Here is a 25,440-nt window from a genome sequence, read left to right on the forward strand (position 1 = left end):
TTTTTGGATTTTGCGAGACATTTTTGAATGTTTTTGATATTTTCTGATGATTGCCTGAATGAAGAGCGTAATGATATATAAGACAATGTAGAATCCACTTCCCTCAATAGGTTAAAGGCATTGCCCCCAGTTTTAGACATGACTATGAAAAAGTGGGATGCAAGATGTATGGAGTACTATCATAATTGCAGAGAAATAACAAGCCATGGTTGATGGATGGATGTATGTATGAAGTAGATGTGATCGCAACAAGTCTGAAAGATACTGGAGCCATTGCCTTTACGAGTGGCGCCTGTTTGCCAGGTTTTCGCCATCGTACTTACCCAAGGTGCCACTGGAGTGGTTGTTCACCGTTTGGATCCATGATTTTTCTTTACTTTTTTGAATGTTTTTGTATTTTCTTTAGGACATTTTTTTGAATGTTTTTGGTATTTTCTTTAGGACATTTTTCTGAATGTTTTTGGTATTTTCTGATATGCAGGGGAGCCTGATGCCTTGTACACCTTACGTATAAAACCGTTTGAGGTGCATGCTGTTGATTGGATCTGCAAGCGGTTCTCCTTTTGATGTAGCCAACTGATATGCCCTGGACCCGAATACAGCAGTGACAACATATGGGCCTAGTCAGTTTGATTCAAACTTGCCCTGATGTTCTCTATTTGGTTGGTTGCGAGGATTCTCTCGTAGAACAAGATCACCTACCTCAAATGTACGAGATCTAACTCGGTGATTGTAGTTTCTACTCATGCGCTGCTGATAGGCTTTGAGATGATTGTATGCAGCTTGTCGCTTCTCATCAAGTAATTCTAAGTCCTGAAGACGGGATACTCTGTATGCTTCATCATCGATGAGATTGTGCAAGGAAACCCGTAATGATGGTATCTCAACCTCAATAGGTAAGATAGCTTCAGCACCATAGACCAATGAATAAGGAGTTGCACCTGTAGGGGTCCGAATGCTAGTTCGATATGCCCATAGCGCTGGATTTAATTGAACATGCCAATCACGACCGACATCATTGACTGTCTTCTTTAGGATTCTCAATATGTTTTTATTGGATGCTTCAGCCTAACCATTGCCTTGTAGGTAATAAGGAGTGGAAAAGCGGTGTTGGATATGAAATTTCTCACAAAGTTCACGGACATCCTGATTTTTGAAAGGGAGACCGTTATCTGTGATGATGGACATGGGCACACCATACCGGCAGATGATGTAGTTGAGGATGAATGAGGCGATCTGCTTGCCGGTGACTTGGGTAAGTGGAACAGCTTCGATCCACTTTGTGAAATATTCAGTAGCGGTAATAATGAATTTATGGCCATTGGATGAAGATGGATGAATCTTACCCACAAGGTCAAGGCCCCATTGACAAAAAGGCCATGGTGTTGTGATTGGTTGCAGTTCCTGTGCTGGTGCATGTATCAGGTCACCGTGAACTTGACATTTCTTGCATTTCCTGACAAAGTAGTAGGAATCCTTTTCCATAGATGGCCAATAGTATCCAGCTCGCATGATCTTCTTGGCTAGTGATGGACCACTTGAGTGAGTCCCGCAAATTCCTTCATGTACCTCTTCCAAAACCTTTGTTATCTCATCCTGTTCCAGACATCGAAGGAGAGTACCATCAAGACCGCGTCGGTATAGGGTTTCGGCAATAATGGTATATCGAGCAGTTTGACGAATGAAGGTTTTTCGTTGGTTATTTGATTGGTTGGGAGGAAGGGTGTGATCGCGGAGATAGGTGTAGAACTCACCATACCATGGGGATTCAGAACCAACAAGGCGACATATCATTTCGGATTCGAGGATATCATAAGCGGGGATCCAAAGCTGTTCTACCAAGAACTCATAGCGTGTTGAATTCTGTGGAAGATCTAGTAGAGATGCGATGGTAGCTATAGCGTCAGCAGCTCGATTCTGATCTCTTGGTATCTGCTCAAAGGTGATAGTAGTAAATGATGTCTTTAGATTGTCCACCATTTGCTTATATGGCATGAGTTTATCATCTTTGGTCTGATATTCATCTGTTGCTTGTCGAATGACTAGTTGCGAGTCGCCATATACTTGTAGTTCTTGTAATTTCCATTGTACGGCTAACCTGAGTCCTGTGATCAAGGCCTCATACTCTGCTATGTTGTTGGTGCATGGAAATGTGAGCCTGTAAGACTTCAGGATGCTGTCACCTTGAGGTGTGATAAACAAAATGCCTGCCCCCGAGCCGTGCCTAGTGTATGAACCATCAAAATATAGTTTCCATGGTTGTGCTGTTGTGATCATGAATATCTCTTCATCTGGAAAATTGGAAATGAGGGGATGATCGTCTATGAGTGGTGCATCGGCCAACTGATCTGCAATAACTTGACCTTTGATAGCTTTACGGTCCACATACTTGATGTCAAATTCACTTAGAATCATTACCCATTTGGCCAAGCGACCTGTCAATGCTGCTTTGCTGAGTAAATACTTGAGTGGATCAATCTTTGCGATGAGTTGTACCTTGTGTGTCAACAGATAGTGTCACAATTTAGTGGCTGCTAAGATTACTACTAGGCAAGCTCGCTCAATAGGTGTGTAATTGAGTTCATAGCCAACCAGTGTGCGAGAGATGTAGTAAACAGCACACTCTTTGCCTTCTGCATTATGTTGTGCCAATAATACACCTAATGCTGTACTTGTCGCTGAGATATAAAGTAACAACGGTCTACTTGGATCTGGTGGCATCAACAATGGTGGATTCATGAGATAGTCTTTAAGCGTCTGAAATGCTTGTTGGCATCTGGCATCCCACTGAAAGCGGATGTTCTTGTGTAGCAAGTGTGTGAATGGGTGACACTTATCAACCAATTGTGCAATGAATCTTCGGATGGATTGAAGCCGCCCTTATAATGTCCTTAGCTGACTGATATTCTTTGGAGGTGGCATGTCCATTATTGCCTTAACCTTTGCTGGATCGACTTCAATGCCTTTGCTTGAGACAATGTATCCTAGAAGCTTCCCGGAGGTCACTCCAAAGACACATTTCTTTGGGTTGAGTCGAACATGATATTGTTCCAGTCTATCAAAGATTTGATCTAAGATGTGGAGATGTCCTTCTCTAGTAAGTGATTTTGCTAGTAAGTCATCCACATAATCTTCCATCATAGTATGCATCATGTCATGGAAGATGGTGGTCATTGCTCTTTGATAGGTCGCTCCTGCATTCTTTAGACCAAAAGGCATTACATTCCAGCAGTATGTGCCCCATGGACACGTGAAGGTTGTCTTATGTTGATCTTCGGGTGCGATCTTTATCTGATTGTATCCTGAAAAGCCATCCATGAGTGAAAGCATGGCATGTCCTGCTGTTAGATCCACTATGATGTCAATATTTGGTAGGGGGAAATCATCCTTAGGACAGGCCTTATTTAGATCTCTGAAGTCAGTACAAATGCGGATGCCCCCTTTTGGTTTGCCGACAGGCACAATATTGGAGATCCATTCTGCATAATCAATTGGTCTAATGAAACCAACATCCAGGAGTTTCTTGAGTTCTGTTTTGACTAGCACTGCAATCTGGGGATGCATCTTACGAAGCTTCTGCTTGACAGGTTTGGCTCCTTCTGCTACGGTGAGGTGATGCATGACTAAATCAGGATCAAGCCCAGGCATGTCTGCATATGACCATGCAAAGTTGATCTGACGCTTTTGGAAGAACTCTATAAATTTAGGTTGTTCCTCTGGAGTGAGAAGAGATGCCAGATGTATGATATGAGGATTTTCAGGAGTCCCCACATTGTATTCTTTGGTTTCCTCGATAAGAATCGTGGATCGTTCCTGTTGTGTACTAGCAGGGAGAATGTCAAACCCTTCATCCTCAGGCGCCTCAGAGAGGTTTTCACCGTTGGATACGCTCTTTCTTTTTACTTTTGTCGGATCAAACAGTGCCACAGTGTGGTTTTTACTGGAAGATCCATGTTTTAATGTTATATTTTTGCAGCTAAAGGGTTTGGCATCCGCCCCAAAGTATGCTGCGCTATTAAGTTGAATGGCGAATCCAGCTTTGTGATCCCCGCTTGGTAGATTATCCCTTAATTCTAAAAAGTCAATGATAGCCTCATCGTTTTGGAAGAGGTCAAGACATGGGGGATTTGGTTGGTTCCATTCGATGAGTTCAAGGTGGATAATGGGCATTACTTCATCGACTAGATTAAGTTCGTTAGAGGTATCAGTGAGGGTCAAGACAGTGTGGTGAAGGTCGTTGATGGTACTCTCCTTGTCAGAATCAGGCGTAGGATGAGACGTAGGGTCTGTGGAAGATGTTTCCAGCTCAGGTACCCAAGTGGTCTTTATCTATGCTTCTCCGTAAACAGGAATGTCTTTGCGGGGTGGAGGTGGTGATGTGTCTTCCTCATCTGAAGTGTTAAGCTGTACAGAATCAAATTCCCACTCATGTGAGTCGGTCTCTGAATCACTTTCCAGCATCCGATTGTTATACCATACTGGGATGTCTTTGGAGTTAAACACGGCAGGTGTGATTGGTTTATGTATCTTTGTAGTAATCGGTGCTGCAGGAACCGTGATGGGTTTTAAAGGATCTGGTACAGGAAGTATCGGTAATGGTGACTCAGTGGTTTCTGCTGGAACTACTGGTGCCATAGATGTTGCTGCGGGTTCTGATACAGTTGCTGCTGCTATTGGTGTTATTGATGGGATTACGAGTTCGTTTGATGGGATGAGTGACATTGGTGATGGTTGCGGTGGAGTTGTGAGCCTCGATGGGGCAGTGGGGATAGTGTTTGATGGTGCTTTGATTATGAAAGGTGTCCTCTTTGCAGTAGGCGGGCAAAATGGTTTGCTAGGTTTTCCTTTGAATCTGAGTTTAGGAAGGATCTCTTTTTCAAAACCTAGGCCTGTATTACCTTTGGGCTTGAATTCCGGCAGCAGAGGTTCATGTCGTCCTTGTTTGCAGTATCCCAAAGCACTCTGACCATCATATCCCATTCTTTGCATAATGAGGAGGCCTTTGCCATATTGTTCCGTAGGAAGTGTAACTTGTGGTTTGTCAGTGGTGATGGGATCTTTATAGATCCAGTCCGCTAGGTCCTCCTCTTGTGTCTCTTCCTCTTGACTCTTTCCAAGAACGAAAGGTGTCAGGGCACATGTAGGCATGATTAGTGGTTGCTGGAGTAACTGCTGAGGTTTACCATGTGTTCTAGGAGAAGTGGGCATTTGTCCCACACAAAAGAGCTGACTCAAGTTATATTCTCCAGGACCTTCCTCTGCTACCTTCATTTTAAGCTTTTCTTGCTTGGGTATAGGGGTGTTCGAACTAGCAAGAGAGGCGGGACTTACATATGATGTGGAGGAAATGGCTTCCCTATTATTAGGAACAGTAATCTCTGGTTGATGGCTGATATTATGGCAAAATGCAAAAGGATTTGCATCACCCAGGATTGTGATCTCTGCACCATTATGTGGGAACTTGATACATTGATGGTAGGTAGATGGAACGGCTTGCATGGCATGTATCCAAGGTCTCCCTAACAATAGATTATATGGCAGAGGAAGGTCCAGAACTTGACAAATGATGTGCTTTACCATAGGGCCCACTCGGATTGGTAGTACCACAGCTCCTTTGGATGAACGCTCTGCATCGTCATAGGCCTTGATGGTGATCTTCTTGCGAGGATCCACTGATTCTATTGCATATCCCAATGCTGTGACCAACTGTAGTGTGCAAATGTTTAGGCCTGCTCCATTATCGATCAAGACTCGCTTGATCTTGTGTTGGTTGACAAAGCCTTCAATGTGGAGTGAGGCGTTATGAGGTTGTTGGAATGAAGAGTTGTCACTTTCGGAAAAAGTGAGACAAGGTGATGACTTTAGATTTCCAACCATGGCTTGAAATTGGTCCGTGTTCAGGTTTGCAGGGACTGACGCCTCTTGGAGTGCTTGATCCAAGATTGTTTTATGAGAGGGTGACAGACGCAAAAGCTCCAAAATGGATATAAGTGCAGGGGTTTTGTCTAATTGTTCCACAAGATTGTACTGCTTTGGGACGGAGGTGGTGCCTTGTGGAGCTGCCTTGATGGTGACCTTGCCACGACGCGTAACAACATTGCAATTAGAGTTGGGATTTTTGAAGGTTATAGTTGCAACTTGTTCACTGACATCATACAGGTGATTTACAGTATAGTTATACGCAGCCTGTGTATAATCAGTGGTATCAGTGCCTCGCCGGGAAGTGGAAGGACCCCTTTGATCTTGTGATGGAAGTGGATTCTTGAACATCTGATGATCATTATTGGTTGTTTTTGGGTCATGTCCTTCAATTCCAATTTCTCGTTGCCTTGACCGTGATCGAGTTTGAGCCATTTTGTTTGCAAGTTTGTGTTGAAGTTGATTGAAGATGATGATGAGTTGTTTGATGAAATGAAAGATTGATGGTTGGTGATTTGTGTTGTATGGGGATCTCTAGCACTTTAAGGTAGATGTAATCGAAATTCTTTCTTTGAATTGCTTGTTTGTTTTGAGGAGTTTGGATATGATAAGGTGTAGAGAAATCTGAGATGTGTTACAGATTTTGACTACCTAGTAATGAGAGGATTCACTCATGAACTAGTTTTACCCTGCGTAGATGTGTCTCTTAGGATGAGCTTATCCTAGATGTAGAAACAATCTAAAAAGTGATGCGATGTGTTTGATTTCAAGCAATATCTAAAAGAGAATTTGGGACAAGAACCTCTTAATGTTTTGAGAGTTTTGGGATGGATTGATGATGAAGTGATGATGTATGAATGAGATGATGGATGTTTTGTTTTCAACTTCAATAAAAACTTTGTGTTACAAATGGAACAAACGCTACCTCTTCCCTTTCAGGCGTTGTAGGTATTTCTCGAGCTGTGTTGTAGGTGATACAGATGTTTGGGAAGAAGTTGGGATTAATCTTTCCTCCTTGGTTTTTGTGATAACTCAGAGCTCTATATTGCATAAAAGCTCTGCGGTTCAATGATTCTGAATCAAACTCGTTTGTTTTACCTTGAAGGTATAGACGCATGCGATGTAGAAAGACTCTATGGGAGACAAAGATTTGTCGATTGATATAGAAGAATTTCCTCCTTTTGATCAAAGCCTTTGAGCTCAATGGTCTCCTTTTCAAGTTGATATTCTGATGACACTTCTTCTTTCGCAAGATGTGAAGAATGGTCATAAAAGTTGTGACTCTGTGTTGTTTGCACTTTGTTTTTGGTATTTTTGGTTGTGTTGACAGATGTTGGATGAATACTTTGTTTTTGGGATTGATTTTCTGATTTTTCTTTGACAAGAAAACAAAGCAAGCACACAAACACAAAATTGTAGCCTCAAAGGCACAAATGAGTATGGGTCTAGATCAACCCAATCCTTGGACTTGTTTTTGACCCTTCCTTTAGATGTATTTTAAGGTGTATTTCCAAAGCCTGAAGTCGGCTCAATTTGCACTAGGTTTGTAAAACGAATACACTTCAAACACTCTTTATCCCTAAGGTCAAATGGCTAGTTGTGATAAATTTAGCCCACATCTTGATATTTCTTCGACTTTGGTACTACATACCTTATGAATCCCGCCGTGGCAGGTAAGGATGTGATATACTAAGTCTTGCACGAGCATAACAAATAGATGATCCCTATGATGGGGGAGTCACCACTTTTATCAAGCCACAAGTGACCTTTCAAAAAGCTATGTTTCTACTCAAGGAAATATGTATGGTGAGTATCTTGGGAGCAAAACCTTCTATGCTCTTGCACTAAATTATACCTCAAATATCCTCAATCAATAGAACAGGTGGGCTACTACTTAAAGGTGTTTAGTCATGTTCGATGTTTTTGGACATAAGTTCATTCTGCAGTGACTCACTTAAGAGCCTTGTAACTGGTGGTGGGGCCCATTTGTCCTTTCGGCCAGTTACACTGTAGGAACAGCTATACCCAAGGCTACAGCTTTCGCTCTCACCTGATTTCTATAGCGGCTCGAAGGATTTACCGCTCGAGGTCGTTCCCAAGAGTATCGATCCCTTGGCAGGCCTCTCTTAAAAAGATAAAATGTGAGTGTTACTAACACTTTTCTCTTGCACCTAGGACCACGAGAGCCAAGGGAGAGGATAGTGTGTGTTAGAAGTAGGACCACTCGACTGACCTTTGTGCACAAGCGTGCCAAACACCAAATTCACTTGTTCTTTTTAATCCATCATTGCAATGTGATTTAACTATTTGGAGATGTTGCTCCAACAGTCATGGTGTTCTTTTTAACTTCAAAAAGAAATGTGTTTTGTAATCTAGAATTCGAAAATCCTGGTCAACTTAATGGAAAACACGTTTGCATGAAGTAAAAATCGCTTGCAAAAATCAAAACAAGTGGTTTGTTCTTTTTTCTTGTCCAAAATTGAAGTGTGGATTGTAAATTTTAGGTCCGAATTGATGCAAGGAAATCAAATTTGTGTTGATGATTTTAAGCACCAAAAAAGATGAATCCTAACTTGCAATGAAAGCAAATTTGAAGTTGTTGTTCTTTTTACCTTGCAATAAAGAAAGATGAATTTTCTTTTAAGCACCAAAAACAAGTTTGAGGTTCATTTTATGCACTCCAAAATAAAATGTGAGGTTTATTTTAACTTGTACAAGAAGGGAGAATAGATTCTTTTTAACCAACTTTTGTTGAAAGAAAGTTAAAACAAAAAACAAAAAAACTTAAAGCCTCTAAACTAACTCCTTCCCCTGCACAAAACAGATTAGAACCTGCACACAATCAGTGATCAAATGTTAGTGTGGGCTTACACAAGCCTAAATTCTGATTTTGGTTACAAATTTTACAAATCCCGATTCTGAAATGCCCTGAAATTTGACTAAGTCTGAAATTTGGAGGATCTTCCAAAAACTAGATTTTGCATTACAACTCCTAGAGGTCTGAAACCCCTCTCAAACATCCTGAAAGTATATATGGAATATAACTTAAAGTATAAGTTCTCTTTCTTATACTTAAATGTTATATTCCATATATATTCTGCCTCCCACAAACCTAAGAAAAATAATTTTATCAATTACAAGGCCTTTTTTTACAACGTTCTGTTACAATAGCGCTAGTCTGTGTGAAAACAGAAGCGCTACTTTAACACAAACGCACTAGAATATTACAAAAGCGCTAAAAGAAAAGATTTTTACAACAATACAAAAGCGCTAATTAATGAACAAAAGCGCCAAAATACTGACAAAAGCGCTATTGTAAGAACAAAAGCGCTAAAAGACAAAAAAACAATAGCGCTAAAATGAGACAAAAGTGCTAAAAGACAAAAAACAATAGCGCTAAAACGCGACAAAAGCGCCAAAGCGTGACCTGTGTGTCAAGTTCAACATTCAAACATGTTAGGTAACAAAAAAATATCAGAAGGTTGTGTGTTTGATTCACATCGGGTTCACCAAATGATGCCCTCCTAAATGGCACAAGGTTAGTCTAAGATCAAAGAACACAAAAACACACAAAACATTAGTGTTAGTCAATCTAAAACTAAACATATGAAGGCATACCAAGAGAGACACAAAGAGACATGCTAATATATCTAATAAGTAAAACAAAGATCATGAGACATCTCCAACTGCCTCTTAGCATGGCCTTAGTTTCTTCTCCCTTGTTCCTCTCCTCTCCAAGTTCCAAAATAGTGTAGCTCTGAGCAGCTTTTTGCACTATGGATGCTTATGGAGGATTGAGATTGTAGTATAGCTCTAAATGTGAAATAAAAAGCTAATACTAATGCTAAAATGATGTATTTTAACCAAAAAGACAAGATGTTAGATTGCTTATGCTAAAATGCTCTCTAAAATGTCTATAGCTTAGATGCATACAAGTTTTCAAGATCTGGATTATGAAGGAATGGGCTCTATTTATAGGAAAAATGGAGCAATGGATGGCCAGGATTGAATGGTTTAATCAAGGGTCAAGCTTGAAAGTTGGGGATCCATGTGCACAATTGACACCAATGAAATGGTGACAAATGTCAACATAGGGTTGGGTTGAAAGAAGAGGTTGGAGGCATTAAAGGCCTGAGAAGACCTCATGGTTATCTAAAGACTAAGGGTCAAGCCTAAATTAGGATTACCCACTGGATTAGGAGTCAATCCAAGGATAAACTTTTGTGCAAATGATTAAGAGATAATCATGGTCAAAGCATTAAAGGCTTGATGAGACCCTTGGGTTGGATAGAGGTTGAGTCAAAACAAATGTTTTAACCATGTGGGAGGGTTTGGGTTAACCATTAATGGTTATTGGAGACTTTGGGGATTAAGTGGTTGAAAGTTGGAAGCTTTCAATGGTTATCAAAGACTTTGAGCCATTTAGTGGTTGAAGGTTGAAAGCCTTTAATGGTTATCAAAGACTTTTAGGCTTTGAGAAGTGACTTCCCTTTGCTTAAGAATGTGACAATATTTAGGGGATGGATTAGGCTAATTAGGAAGGGGTTAGAAGAATCTAGAAGGGGATTAGATTTTGCAAGTGGATTTGGTGGGTGAGGGAAAATAGGATTTTATTTAAAATAAAAATTCATTTATTTCAAAAATGTGTGCAAGTTGCATTTGTAAGAAAATGCAAGTGGGGTGGGGATAATGATTTAAATAAATGTTTTATTTAATTTATTTAAAAGAGGAAAAGGGGATTTAATTAAATAAATAGATTTTATTTAATTAATTGATTTGAAATTGGATTTAATGAATTAATTAAAATAAATTGAATAATTTTTTTAATTAATAGGAGAATGTTTGGAGATGAATTAATTAAATATTAATTTAATTAACTGGTGGCTAGTAGATTTTTAATCAAATAAATAGCGAAATATTCATTTAATTAAAATGGACAGATTTATGTGACTACACTTTTAATAAGCAAAAACACTCGTATAATACCAGGGCAGCACTGAAAAGATGTAGGTAGTTATCCAGTGATATTGATATTGGTCTCTGAATTCATCCTGATTAAATCAATTGTGACAGTCGCATGTTTCTAAAATGCTGCTAGCGTACTGTATGGTTTTATGCATAGATTACATAGTTGGCATGCTAGTCGTAAGTCCCAGATATCTAATAGGACCAACAATTAAGCACATAAGTTACATGTAGTATAAACTAGTTGATTCAACAAAACTCAATACGAAAAACAGTTAGCTCTTGTCATGTGAATGAAACTTGTGCTCTATAAGATTTATGATGTGTCAAGAAAACTTGTGAATGGCAGATGTATAAATTGATTCTTGAATTAATAGGGAAAAGGTTTATGTAATGTACAATGGTTGGGGTTTTATACATGTTGAAGTATCGGCATGATCATTGGAAATTTGGAGACAATGTCTATTGTAAAGATCAGAGCAAGCTCCAATGGATGCTTTGCAATTTGCATACTAGCTATGTTACCAGTTCGTCCCTGTAACCTTGCCTGTTCAGGTACGATCCTTTTTGGATTTGGATACTGGTTCAATGTGGGTAGGGGTGTGGCTAGGGTTCGAGATTTTGCCTGTGGGTTTGTCTCGGGCAACCTTGGGAGAACTTGTGAAAAAATTTGACGTTTTTTCTCAACATTATGTCATAGGATTCACCGATTTTATGAACTTCAGCAAACTTTTATAGAAAACTAAATAAATTGTTGGAATTCATCTGTCTTGTGAAGAACTGTCTGGATTCCTATTGCAATAGGAAGAATAAAGGCAGCACAAAATTGTTGGAAAGCCTCGTGCCACTTCTCTTTACATATGGAGCTGAAAGCCTTGTGCTTCAAGCCCCGATCTACCCAGAGCGAAAGGACATTGCCATATTCATGATGAACAAAAGTTGGAAGGAGCTTGCTGAAAGCCAAAATAGTAAATGCCTTACCTAATGGTTAGGATAGAGTTATTTAAAAATGTCTATTTATTTTTTAATATTAACATTTAATAGTTTAAATATTTTATTTAAAATATATAATTATTTAAAAATATATAATTATTTAAATATATTAATACTGATGAATATTAATATCATAGAAGCATAAATCCTCAAAAAAATCTTGATTTTTGCGATTTAAAAAAAATCCCCAAATGAAATTATATTTTCCCCTAAAAATCGTGATTTAATCAACCATGATTTTCAATGATGTTTAATGGATTTAAAGGTTTAAATTGCAAAAAAAATTGCTCGGGAAATGCATTTACTATCCACCAATTTGTTGTGATAGCCTAAATGCATGAAATTGCAATTTAATTGAGTTTTTTCATTGATTGAGCATTAGCCCTTGGGACGTGGTTCACCATCAAAGATTCACGAGATTTCATCAGGTTGTTTAGGCAAATCACAAGTGACCTTGAATGGACGTATATTTCTAGTAGATGTTAAGGACATTAAAATAGAAACACGTTCTCTAGCATGCTTCTACTTTTCTCAGTATACCACACTACTGCCTTAGGCTCGTAGTAATGCTGTCCATGTATATAAACCCAAAGACACAAATTAGTGGGGAATAGTAGACAATATCATAAATACTAAGTAAGGTTTATATCTGATTTTTTTAATGTATGTGAACCTTATAACAGTACTTGCCAAAAGTAAATATAGAAAGCTAGACTAAACATATCAATCTAAAGAGGATGGTTTTCTTGGAATTCTTGTGATCCTAACTATTTAAAAGAATTTTAAGATTTCAATTGTCAACGATAATGCCAAGGTGGTTGTTTAGATTATCAAGATTAGGCTGGGACAAATTTCCTTTTCCGATGCTAAAAAGTATGATAATTTGGAGCATCAATTTGACAATGGCCATCAAGTTTTAATGACAAGTAGGTAGGTTAGTGACAATTGTATTATCAAGTGGGAAGAATATACATAACAATGTATAAACATTGTGGAACTAGAAGCAAAATGTTTCCTATGAAAAAGGATAAAAATCAGCTGTAGTGCTGAAAAAAATGAACTATAGCAAAATTTTATATCAGATTACTTTGGTTATATTTAAATTTCCTATATATTCTACAAGCTTAATGCTTTGTTAGGGAACTACATTCCATTTAGGCTTGTCATATACATGGAGGTTCAGAAGGCCTGCAAGGAGTACACTAGCAGTACATGAATGCTTTAGACATATAGCATAGCATTCCATGCATGTTAAATAGATATGAGGAAATCTAATACATGCCTTGAGAGAAATCATGCCCTAGTCTTTTGGGTTTATCTTAATACCCCCCGAAACAGACCTCAAATTTTTTCTCTCTAACAATCTAGATAGATTTCAGCAGCAACTGTCTCTAACAATCCAGGTATGAGGAAAACTAATACATACCTTGAGAGAAGTCAGGCCCTAGTCTTGTGGGCTTATCTTAATCCCTCCCAAAACAAGCCCACATATTTTCTCTCTAACAATCTAGATAGATTTCAGCAGCAACTGTCCCATTGAAAGGGAATGTTCCTTGTGCTTTGATTTTTGATTGAAACTTGTACTTATCATCTCAAATTGTCAACTCAAAATCCATCAATGTTTTTAACTCCATTGTTCACTTCTACACAAAATCAAGGAAATTTTACTTGAATAATAATAGCTAAAATTGTGGCCCAAATGGTTGCTCTCTTCTTTTGTACTAGCAGATCTTTATTATCTAATGGAAAAATGTTTTAACACTTCCTTTACTGTTTTACAACTCTGCTAAAATAGTCATCAATGAGAACATCTCAATATCTTTTATTATCTTTTGCAATGTAAGATTCTGTTTCAAAAGCATTTTCTGCTACTCTAGATCTTGAAATATTTGATTCAAAACCTATTAAGTTCAACTTTGCAGTTGCTTCCTTTGTCGTATAATTTCCCTTTCATGCTCTTATTATAGTTCTCTTTCACATTGTTCTAGAAATTGCAAGTACAATCACAAATATGAACCAATTGATTCCCGTTTTGTAATTTATGATCTCTGCTCAATAAAGGAAAACTGTTTTTTTAATGACTTACTTTCTTGAGCCTAAGGATTTTGAGATCTTGGAGGCCAACTTGGATAGTCATGAGATTGAACGACTTAGGAGAGGCTCTGAACTAGAGCTTCATCATTAGGATCTGCAGCCCACTAGCATAGCCTATTTGTAGTAGCAAGTCATTGGCTAGTGGCTATATTTGATTTTTTTGGAACTTTGTGCTTAGTTTATGGGTTGACTTTATACCATGTTGTAATTGAAATTTTGTCTACCCTAACCATCTAGTTATTATTTATGCACTACAAAGTATGCTTTGTGCAATGCAATTGAATCAGTGATATGAATATAAACAACAAAATCCTATTTCTACAATTCATGGGTTAAACTCTCTATTTTTGTTCTATATATCTCTATGCTATGGAAGTGCCCTTAAATTTCAAAAATAATGTAGATTGTCTTCTTTTCTACAATTTTTTATGTGTTTTTTAAATCCAATTTTCGCTCCATTTTTCCCCAACATTTTCAAAAAATCTTATACTTATGGTTTGCTGATTTTTTACCCAAGCAATTTTTGCTGCTATGAAATTTAATATAAGTTAGGATTATATCACATTAATATTAATATATATTATATTTCTATAATTTAGATTAATGTATCTTTATATTTTAATTTCTTATATATGCAATCATATTACTATATTTTGTTTGTATTGATGGATATTAGATTCATTTTTATTTTACTATATTAATTATTATTTTTTATTGCATTTATTTATTGTTTGTTAAAGAAAAGCACTCTTAATATTTTCCTTGAAATTTTTATATGTTCCTTGAAATCTTTTGAGCCCAAACTAGTAGCAGGACTGGTAGCTTAGCATACTAGAATTACAAACCTTGAGAACCTCTTAAGATGAAAATTTTGGTTATATTTTGCTTTGATTTTGACAGCAATAAAAATCTGCATTTAAAGCTACGTAATGTATGTCTGTTATCATGGAAAATCTATTCTTTCCATTTGCTTCTGTACTTTTCGTTATCCATGAACCTACCACACGTTCCTAGAAAAAGGATTTCTACATGTATGATAATCAAATTTGGTTTGGATTCAAGCTGTAAGGGTTCCTTATTTTACAAAATGCAGGCACAATCATCAAATGTAGCAGAGATATGGCTATGGCAAGTAGGCTCATGGAGAGCCATCGGTCGACTTCATTCTCATGCTCTGACTGTAACACAAATGGAATTCTCCCGTGATGATCATTTCCTGCTGTCAGTATCGAGGGATCGGCATTTTTCTGTATTTCGGCTAGAGAAAAATGGTATGCTTCACATCCTATATTCAGCATTTTGTTTTCCAAACTAAAATTTCTTCCATTAATGAGAAACAGATGAACTACACGAACTGATATGCTTATATTTGCAGGAACCGATGAGGTTAAATATGAACTTGTTGCAAGACATGATGCACACAAAAGAATAATCTGGTCATGTTCATGGAACACATGCCATCATGTATTTGCGACAGGATCGAGAGATAGGACGGTCAAAATATGGAAAATAACGGAATCCAAGAGCGAAAGTTATGTTACAGAGCAATTGAGTCTTCCTCAATTCAGTAGCAGTGTTACAGCTGTATCATGGTCTCCACGTAGCAATTTCAAAGATGATCTACTTGCAGTTGGCATGGAAAATGGACTTATTGACATCTGGAGGGTTACTTTGCAAGACATGACCCCTGGAGGAGAACATTTGCAGCCACATCAAAGATTTGACACTGTGACAGCTTCTAAAATTATAGGACTAGACATTTACCTATCTCATGTGGCTACTGTTCACCGTTTGGTTTGGAGAGAAACCTCTGAAAGTGAAAATAGTACGCTAGTTAACTCTTCATCCACAGTTATGCAACTAGCTTCTTGTGGGGCTGATCATACTGTTAGGATATTCAATGTAGTAATAGCGTGAGATCTTGAGCCCTTCCATGTAACACTGAATCAGATAAACTGTCAACCTTATTTCTGTAGACCTATTAGAAGGATTATGTATTCATGGAAGAGATGTTTTTGACATATGTCGATTATGGAAGAAAAAAAATCTTATGTTTACCGGGAGAAGTAACCATGTCAGATAACATCAATCCTTAACAATGCCACGAAGCTACCCACCAGCAATTTAGGCAAAAGAAAAGTAGTATTGTAATTTTGTTTTTTGTATTTAAAGGTCAAATGTCTTTACTCTCTTGAGAACACATTCTTTTGACAGTAATCGAATACCCCTGGCACCATTCCAATGACCCATCTCATCACCCTCTGCACAACCACTCCAACTACTGTCCGCATGTGCACGCAAAAAATAGAAATGGTGGGAGCAGGCATGGAGATAGCGTGCAATTTCAAATCTGGGTTTTTTAGTAAAAGAACAAGGGTATGGCAGTGGTATATATAAATGTACTCACTGACTGATGTGTCTATGGCAACAGGCAGTTGTCCTTATACTGAAAGAGGCAGTATAAAATCATGAAAGCCTTTTCTGAAGATGCCACCCAGCAATTTCTTTTTGATATTTTAACTTTCTACTCCCTTAGAGAACGAGTTATTTGCACGATAATCAATCAAATCTCTCTAAAAGCCAAGGTTGACAAAATTTGCGAGTTATGATAATTTACCACTATAAACTATCCTCACTTGTAATGGTTTATTTTAATGATAAAAAAACATTGAGCAATTTCAAATAATTCGTTCAGCTGTAAAAAATGGAAATCAAATTTGCATAGCAAACCATATATATTTTGCTACAGAGCTTAATTGGAGAAAATAGAAGGCTTATTATCATATTTATGGCTATAAATAATAGTTAAATTGCTTATCTGATCTTGTTGGATTTCCAAAATAAATTGAACGCCAAAACATCATTATTTTCATGTCTCAGATACTGTGTATATTTAATTAAATCCCATTTCCCACAATCCTATGCGTTTTGGTGATAGAAATCTGTATCTGAAAAATAATAGCTGCCCAAGAAATTTCCTAACCTAAAGTCAATATCCTGTGTAACTTAAAACAACTATAAAGATGCACTCTTATATACGAAAATACGTAATTCGTTTGGGAAGTTGTGGTGCATGCCAAACTTTTAATAGTTCAAAATCATTAGAGAAGGATAATTGTAATGATGAAAACTGTATTTATATGTAATAATAAATTTACAAATGATACATTTTTGATAATTTTGGCTCATGACACTATTCTAGTATGTTTCTAACAAGACTGACAGAAACTGGTATGTCTGATTTTGAAAAATAGAAGATGGGGATACTTGGATATGTCATTTCTTTTAAAAATATATATATAATAGAGTATTTTTAAAAATATATATATAAAAGAGTATTTCATGTGAAGATTTCTTGTTTAAATATAATTCACTATATCCTTTAATATTTCTAATATATATTATAAAATATTTAATATTTTTGATACATAATAGAATATATAATATTATTTTTTGAATCTCATTGCATTTGTGATTGCATAATTATTGCATAATTATAGATCTTGGAAGTCCTATTCTTTCAACTTGTTATACCAATTGACCTTCAACCCATATTTGATCGATCCTTCTATTTTAAACCTTGAGTCTAGAGTGAAAAAACCCACACGTGACAATAAAATATAAATCGCACAATCGTAGAATGTATTTCATGTTTGTTTTAAGTGGTGAAAAAACATTAGAACCCTCATGTGACATTTTGGAGGTTGTGTTTTTTCTCTTTTTAATTTTTATCTTGAACAATGATGCAAAGAAATGTAAGTGGGACCATCCTAGTCTTCAATACACATCCCAAGAGGTCAAAGACATGTCTCCTTGCAACTATGGGGAGTTGGTTCCAATCCCTAGATTTTTCATTTGCAATCTAAGATCAGATCCATGGGTTTTGGGAATACCTCTAAAGAGATATTGAGATAAAGAAAGCTAAAAGTCTAATTTCAGTAAAAATAAATATAGAGCAATTGGTGAAGTTTCAAGATTTTAGGGAATGAAGGAATTGGGTGTTTGGGGATAAGAAATACTGAGATTGTTGTGCAAAGATTTAGAATTCTTTTGAATGCAATGGATTGGAGTTCGTAGAGTGGCGATGCAAGGGGATGGGTAACAGGATGTGGGTGGATGAAGAGGTTTGAAAGTTTGATGAATGCAAAGGATTGAGTTTTAATAAACTTTTGAGCTTTAGGGATCAAGAATGTTAAAGAAATGGTATTGGGGAATGAAGAATACTAAAACTTCAACAAGGGGGTTTATAGGGGAAAAGTGAACATTTAGGAAAGGTATTATAGGGATGACAAGTTTGACAAAGATGTCAGGATGAGAACCTTTGAAACTTCAAAAAATGACACAGGCAAATTTTACAAGGGCATGAGCAAGTCGTTGAGATTAGTAGGGAAGATAGCATAGATATGGACAACCTCGAAAGTTTGAAAAGCCAACAAACATACAAAATACCAAGGAAGACATTAGAAATAACCTAGACCTTGACTTTTTATAAATTTTACACCTTTTGACACTTAAGGGACCCATTTAGGATGTCTCAAATTGATTATCAACAATGATCAAATATGATAAGACATGCAAAATGGAAGGGACTCAAACAAAAATGACACTATGAATTTGAGTCCCTACACAACCAAATTGTAATTAAACTTGTATCAAGGTCCTAAATTTGACAATGGACCCTACCTATTATACAAATTTTTTATGATGTATTCTCATATGAAGGTACTCTTAAAATACCAAAGTATATCTTAGTAAATACAAGTATACAAAAATTAAATAATATATTAGTGTAATCTTCTATGTTTTTTTATGGTCTATATAAAATCTCTACTTTCATGTGATACATTCTTTTTATATTTTTTATTATATTTTATAATAAAATATCTAAATATAATCATATGACCATCAAATTTAGACTTTGCTTATCTATTTTTTTATAGAATATATACATCTTAATGTTGCCTTTTTATTTTTTAATTATGTACTTTTTTATTTTTTAATTATGTACTTCTTGATAATAAAAATACGCACCTTCACTACTTAAAGAATAAAAAATGTAAGCAAATGGATATTAGAAAGTGTCTTTATTTTTTACATATAACTAAAAGAAAGAAAAGGCCTTCACCAAATGTTCTTTTCAATTAAAGTTGTCATTAGGGCAACAACCTTCCTTAGATGTCATAGTCCACTTTAAACTTAATGTCTCGATTAGAGGACTTCTAATTTTTTATTTAATTAAAGTTGTTTGTTTTTTTAATTAAAATTAGCATCCTTGTATTGTCCTATATGTGAAATTTAAGCTTAAACTCCAATTCATTCCTCGTAGAGATCTAATGTATTTGTTGTTCACTTGTTTTTTATTTGATAATGATGTAAGTGATAATCAAGTTGATTTAATATAAGATATATGACAACTCTTCATTATCTAGAATGACATGAGGGGAAGCATGCCAAAGAATCTATGTATGTAAAATTTTGTTTATATTAGGGGGAGGAGTCAGCAGTTTGGAAGGTTGTAATAATGGGAAGGTTGTAATAATGGGATAGTGTTTTAGAGTGAAAAAATATTTTTTAAACTATAATGTTTTGATAATAGTTTTAAAATTTTATTTTTTATGTTGTTATTAGGTCAGATAGGTTAATTATAAAAAATTAATGAAACTTTTAATTTGTGAATGAAAATTGAGTTTAAATGTATCTAGAAAAAAATGTTTTATAAAGTGTCATGTTATAATCATATATTTTATTTGTCTTAGGAGTTTTTTTAAGAGGGTAAATATTTTTTATCTGGAGCTATGAACTAGTGCGATTCAAATGGGTTTGAACTTTGATGGCAAGAACAACACCACCACAACTTAACCATCACAACATACCAATGACTCAGAGCTATGAATTGATGAGGTCATAAATAGAGAACCTCATCCACAATACAAACAATCAACAATAACACCCCAATAGACTTTGAATCTTTCTGACAATAACAACAAAAACACAACTTAACCATTACAACATGCCAATTAATAATTTATTCAAAACTATTAGAACCATCTTACTTTATTACCATTTAATTATTTTCAAATATCAAATCAATTGTTTTCACAATAATATAATAGTCAAAATAATATAATAAAATAAATAAACTATGTCAGTAAATATTAACTATATTAAAACTAAAATAAAAAATAATTTATTTTTTTCAATTCTAAAAAGGATAATGAAAATTTAATTAACTCACTCAAGATACACCTATTCATTTTAAATGTCTATATGCCTTAATTTTTAAAGGTCATACAAATGATTTTAAGGTTGTCTTATCTATTATATTCTTTAAAGTAATTAATCAATTATTTTAAATACTTTTAAATAGATTATTTAATCTAATGCATGTTGCTTTACATGCTACTCACTACGAAGGAAGGGGATTTTGCCCACACCAAAATAAATAATGCAAAGCTATCAAATGCATAATTCCATGCTTTTGAAATGAAAAAATCCTATGTTCAGGTTGCATATATATCATTCTGACTTATTAATTATATTTCTATTAAAAGATATATAAAAGATTTTAGATTTAATTTTATAAGAATTTGAGAAGAGATAGCTTTTTTAAAAGAGTTTAAATTTGTGAAGATATATATTTAAATGAAAAAATGTTTATCTTTTTGATAAATTTAATAAATAGAATAATGGAAAGATTTTCTTTAGAATTCAATAAATTTCAAAAAAATATTACTTTGTTTATTATTAAAATTAGATATTTAAATGAGGGAGTTTATAGAAGAAAATTTTGCATAGTACGAAGATGGCGTTCATGCGGGTGCGTGCAGGAGGTCGAGCTAGGGTTTCGCAGCCCTAGCTCGCAGGCGGCACTGGTGTGGTCTCGCGCGGGGGGGGAGAAGTGCTGGGTGTCGGGGGAAGACGGAGGAGGAAGGGGTTGCTAGGGCTCGGTGGTGGCTGTGAGGGTGGTCGCCGGGAAGTGTGAAGGCTGCACAGGGGTGGGGATCTACTGCTGTGGTCGAGGCTATCCCGGGTGTTTGGGACTTTAGGTAGGCTGGTCCTTGGTGGTGCGGGTGAGGGGAGGGGCCTTGGGTATTGAGCCCCCGTGGGGAGACCTTGGGTTGTGGGCCCTAGGTCGTTGTCCTTGTTTGTTATTAATTTTTTGTGTGCCCCGATGGTGACTTTAGGTGGGGAAGCCTCGCAGGTGGGTCCAGCCATGGATTTTCGTGCTGCGGTGGGCTTAAAACCCCCATTTCAGAATGTGAAGACATTTAACAATAACCTATTCTCTTCTGACTCAGGATCTGGGAGTGCTGGTAGCTCACGCATGGTGAAAATTAATGGTTGCCTAGAGAGATGCAGTGAGAGGCCGAAGTTGATTATCCCTCCTGAGATTATAGCTGAAGACATTGAATACTTTTCAAATCACTCGCTATACTGCAAGTTCTTGGGAATGAGGGTTTCATTGCAGTTTTTGGAAAACTAGGCACAATGGACATGGGCACCAGATGGGGAAATGGAGATTATGTTGCTGGCAAATAACTATTTCATGGTTACGTTCAACTGCATGGAGGATCACAATAGGGTCTTTGAAGGAGGTTCGTATTTTTACAACCAGGTGGGATTATTCATCAAACCTTGGCATGCGGGGTTTAATCCTTCAGAGGAGCTCCCAAATAGAGTTTCGGTGTGGGTTCGGCTACCACGTCTTCCAATGGAATGTTGTCGAGAGGATGTGCTACGGATGCTAGCTGCTCTGCTTGGGAGGCTAGTGGGATCCTCATCACAAACTCTGGGGAGAAAGGTAATGACCTCTGCACGTATCTGTGTTGAAATAGATCTTAGTAAACCCTTGCCAGATGCTATAGATATGTGTGCAGGCTCTTATTCATGGGTTCAACAGCTAGATTACGAGACTTTACCATTTCACTATCGTCTGTGTCATGAGTATGGTCATTTACAGCGTAAGTGTCCTAGATACAAATTGGTAGTGCGACAACCTCAGCAGTTAGAACCGAGCCTTGATAGGGCTGAGAAAGGGAAAGTTGCAATGTTGGGTGTGGTAGAGGGTGTTGATGCTTTTGTCTCGGTTAAGACAAAGAACAGGAACAGAGGACAAAAGAGACCCTTACAGGAGAGACGTGAGGAGGACATCTTTAACAGATTTGAGGCCTTGGATGACCTGAGTCATCAGGAAGTAAACCCGAGGTTAACCCCTCTAGATCAGGGTGCATCAGGAGGGGTACTGGAAAGTGTAATGGATGAATCTTCCCAGGCCTTGCTAATGGTTGGAAGCCAGCAAATGGAGATGGACCAGACAGTAGGGGTTCAGTTGGGCCTGGCTCTTGGTATTGAGGTGAACGGGGCTGAGGGGGAGGGTTCTCCGATAGCTTCGAAATTGGAACCGATTGGGGCTAAAAGTAATAAGTCAGCCGTTCACCTGGGTCTACACCAAAGAGATATTAAGAAAAGTGCTTCAGAGAAGAGCTCAAAGGTTGGCAGAAAGAAGGATCTGGATAAGATCAAATTGATGGTGGAGAACTTGGTTGAGTCAGGGTCAGTGAAGACTTTGGATTCGCACTTTCCAACCCTCCTAAATGATTGTGCTCTCATGGAATGTAAGGGGCTTGAACAGCAGTCCTAGACAAAAAGTTGTTCGGGATTTGATTAGGAATCACTCACCTGATGTCCTTTTCTTGCAAGAAACTAAACTTTCAGTGGAGAGTATGATGGGTCTCATGCCAAAGCTGTGGGGGCGAGGCGAGTGTCAGTGTGTTAGGGCAGCTGGTTCCTTAGGAGGGGTGGCCTGACTTTGGAACCCTTTAAGGTTTTGCCCTGTCTGGTGGGTTGCCTCCAGATCCTCATTATCCGGGGTGATGTCTAGTCTTGAGACTCGGGAATTCATCTTGTTTTCGAATATCTATACTCCCATTGATTTTCACAGTAAGCAAAGCTTATGGTCACATGTTTCAGGTATGCGAAGGTTGGCCCCTTTTCATCCATGGATTATGGTAGGAGACTTCAATGCCATCCTGGAGTTGAGTGATAAGAAGGGGGGTGTAATGCGGTTGGAACCTTCTTCTTTCCTTTTCCAGGATAGTATCTCCTTGTTGCAGCTAGTTGACGTCAAGCCTAGCAATGGTTTGTTCACTTGGAACAATAGGAGGGTGGGAGAGAATTGGATTGTTGAATGATTAGATCGCTTCCTGGTTTCCTGTTTTTGGATCGGAGGGGGGTGGTCCACAAGTTCTGAGATTCTTGACTGGAGAGGGTCGAATCACTGGCCCATCAAGCTGGTTTTGTCTTTGGCTTGGGTAGCCCGTTCGCCTTCATTCAAATTCCAACTTATGTGGCTTTGGGACCCTTCTTTGCAGGCTCTTGTTGCGGACTGGTGGAGGAAAGGGAGACGGGCCTTTGGCACTGCCATGTACTCTTTTGCCAAGCAACTGCAATTTGTTAAGCTTCAGCTTAAGCAGTGGAACTGTCAAGGTTTCGGGAACATTTTTCATGAGAAGAAAGCTGCTCAAATTGCACTGAATGAGATCACCAGTGAAATTAGGGAGCATGGGTTGTCTGAGGAACTGCTTAGAGAGGAAGACAGGGCGGTCAAGGTGGTAGAGGAATGGGAGCTTCGGCAAGAAATATATTGGAAGCAAAGAGATTGTATTGACTGGCTGAAGGAGGGGGACAAGAACACTACTTTCTTCTTCAACTCAGTGAAAGCAAGAAGACACGGAAATTCCATTCCTTTTCTGGTTAATGACAGAGGTGAGCAGTGCTTATCCTTGCAGCAGATGTCTAGGGAGTCTCTCCAGTTTTTCCAATCCCACTTTAGGGAGGACTCTCAGGGGGAAACAGTGGAGGAGAATCTGGTTCTAGATTGCATCCCTTCTCTTGTCTCGAGGGAGATGAATGAGAAGCTTTTGTGTCCTATTTTGCTGGAAGAACTTGAGAGGATTGTCTTCCACATGAGGAAAGGAAAGGCTCCTAGACCGGATGGGTTCCTGGTTGAGTTCTTTCAAGAGTTCTGGGATATAATTAAGCTGGATTTATTGGAAGTAGTCCAGGAGTCCCAGAGGAATAAACAGATGCTTAGGGCATTGAATGCGACCTTCATTGCCTTGATCCCCAAGTGTGCAGGGGCCGACCGGTTAGGCCACTTCCGCCCGATCTCCCTCTGTAATGTGATTTATAAGATCATCTCCAAGCTGATAGCGGATAGATTGAAGAAGTGCTTGGGGAATGTTATTTCTGAGGAGCAGAGTGGGTTTGTGGAAGGGTGCCAAATTTTGGATGGGGTGGTCATTGCAACGGAGACCATTCATTCTATGGCAACCTCCAAGGAAAAAGTTATGTTTATCAAGTTGGATATGGCTAAGGCGTATGATAGAGTTCGATGGTCCTTCCTTCAGAAGATCCTCGGGGCTTTTGGTTTTGCGAACGAATGGATCCAGTGGGTTATGAGTTGTGCTACGTCCACCTCTTTCTCTGTGCTTATCAATGGAGACCACACTGAGTTGTTTGGTGCTTCTAGGGGTCTCCGCCAGGGAGATCCTCTATCCCCTTATTTATTCATTCTTCTTGCTAAGGGTCTGGGGAGGCTGATTAAGCATAATGTGGGTCGGGGTTCTATTCAAGGTTGGAGACGGGGTAATGACTTGCAGCCGCAGTCTCACCTGCAGTTTGTGGATGATACAGCCCTTATGGGACTTGCTAGGATCAACGAAGCTTCAAATCTGCGTAAGGTCCTAGATGTTTATCTTGCAGCATCTGGCCAGATGATCAATGAGGATAAATCTTCCATCCTCTTTTTCAACACTCCTGAGTCTATTCAGAGGGGGATTGCTCGTATCTTGAGATTCCAAGTTGGCTCCCTGCCCCTGATGTATTTGGGTATTCCTATTTCTCCTGGCAACCCCCCTAGGGAGTCATGGCAGGGGATCTTGGATAAATTCCGCTCCAAGGTTGAGCATTGGACTCATAGATGGTTATCCTTTGCGGGGAGGGTTCTACTGATTCAGTCGGTGGTTCAGGCTCTTCCGATCTATCGATGTATGCTTCAGGTGGCTCCTAAGTGGTTCTTGAAGGGTTTGGACTCTCTGGCTAGAAAATTCTTATGGGCTGGTAATCTCACCTCTTCCAAATGGAGTCTGGTCAACTAGGACCTGGTATGTAGCCCGAAGCAGTCCGGGGGGCTTGGGTTAAGGCAGTCTATTCTTTTTGGGGAAGCACTTGCTGCTAAATTGTACTGGAGGTGGTGTGTTGAGCAGGACCGAGGCTGGGCCAAGATTTTGGCCAGCAAATATATGCAGAGGATTCCGATGGAGGAAATCCCCGGATATCCGCTTGAAGGAAAGGGCTCGTCGATCTGGTACACTCTCAAGAGGGGGGCCTCTCTCATTAAGGCAGGACTTTTTTGGATCTGCAGAAGGGGGGAAGAGGTTCTTTTCTGGAATGATTCTTGGGATGGAT

General features: G+C 38.1%; 1 protein-coding gene across 4 annotated transcripts in view; it reads left to right on the forward strand.

The window, feature by feature from the left end:
- LOC131069738 (elongator complex protein 2) overlaps positions 1-16,037 on the forward strand; it is a 123,187-nt gene extending 107,150 nt beyond the window's left edge. For all 4 annotated transcript variants that reach the window (XM_058005290.2, XM_058005286.2, XM_058005279.2 and 1 more), the window contains 2 exons: positions 15,065-15,242; positions 15,347-16,037. In XM_058005290.2, coding sequence (XP_057861273.2) covers positions 15,065-15,242; positions 15,347-15,888 — 720 coding nt within the window. In that variant the 3' untranslated portion in view covers positions 15,889-16,037. The remainder of the gene's footprint in view (positions 1-15,064; positions 15,243-15,346) is intronic.
- The last annotated feature ends 9,403 nt before the right edge of the window (positions 16,038-25,440 follow it).

This window comes from Cryptomeria japonica, chromosome 6 (genome assembly GCF_030272615.1).
Source record: "Cryptomeria japonica chromosome 6, Sugi_1.0, whole genome shotgun sequence".
NCBI lineage: Eukaryota > Viridiplantae > Streptophyta > Pinopsida > Cupressales > Cupressaceae > Cryptomeria > Cryptomeria japonica.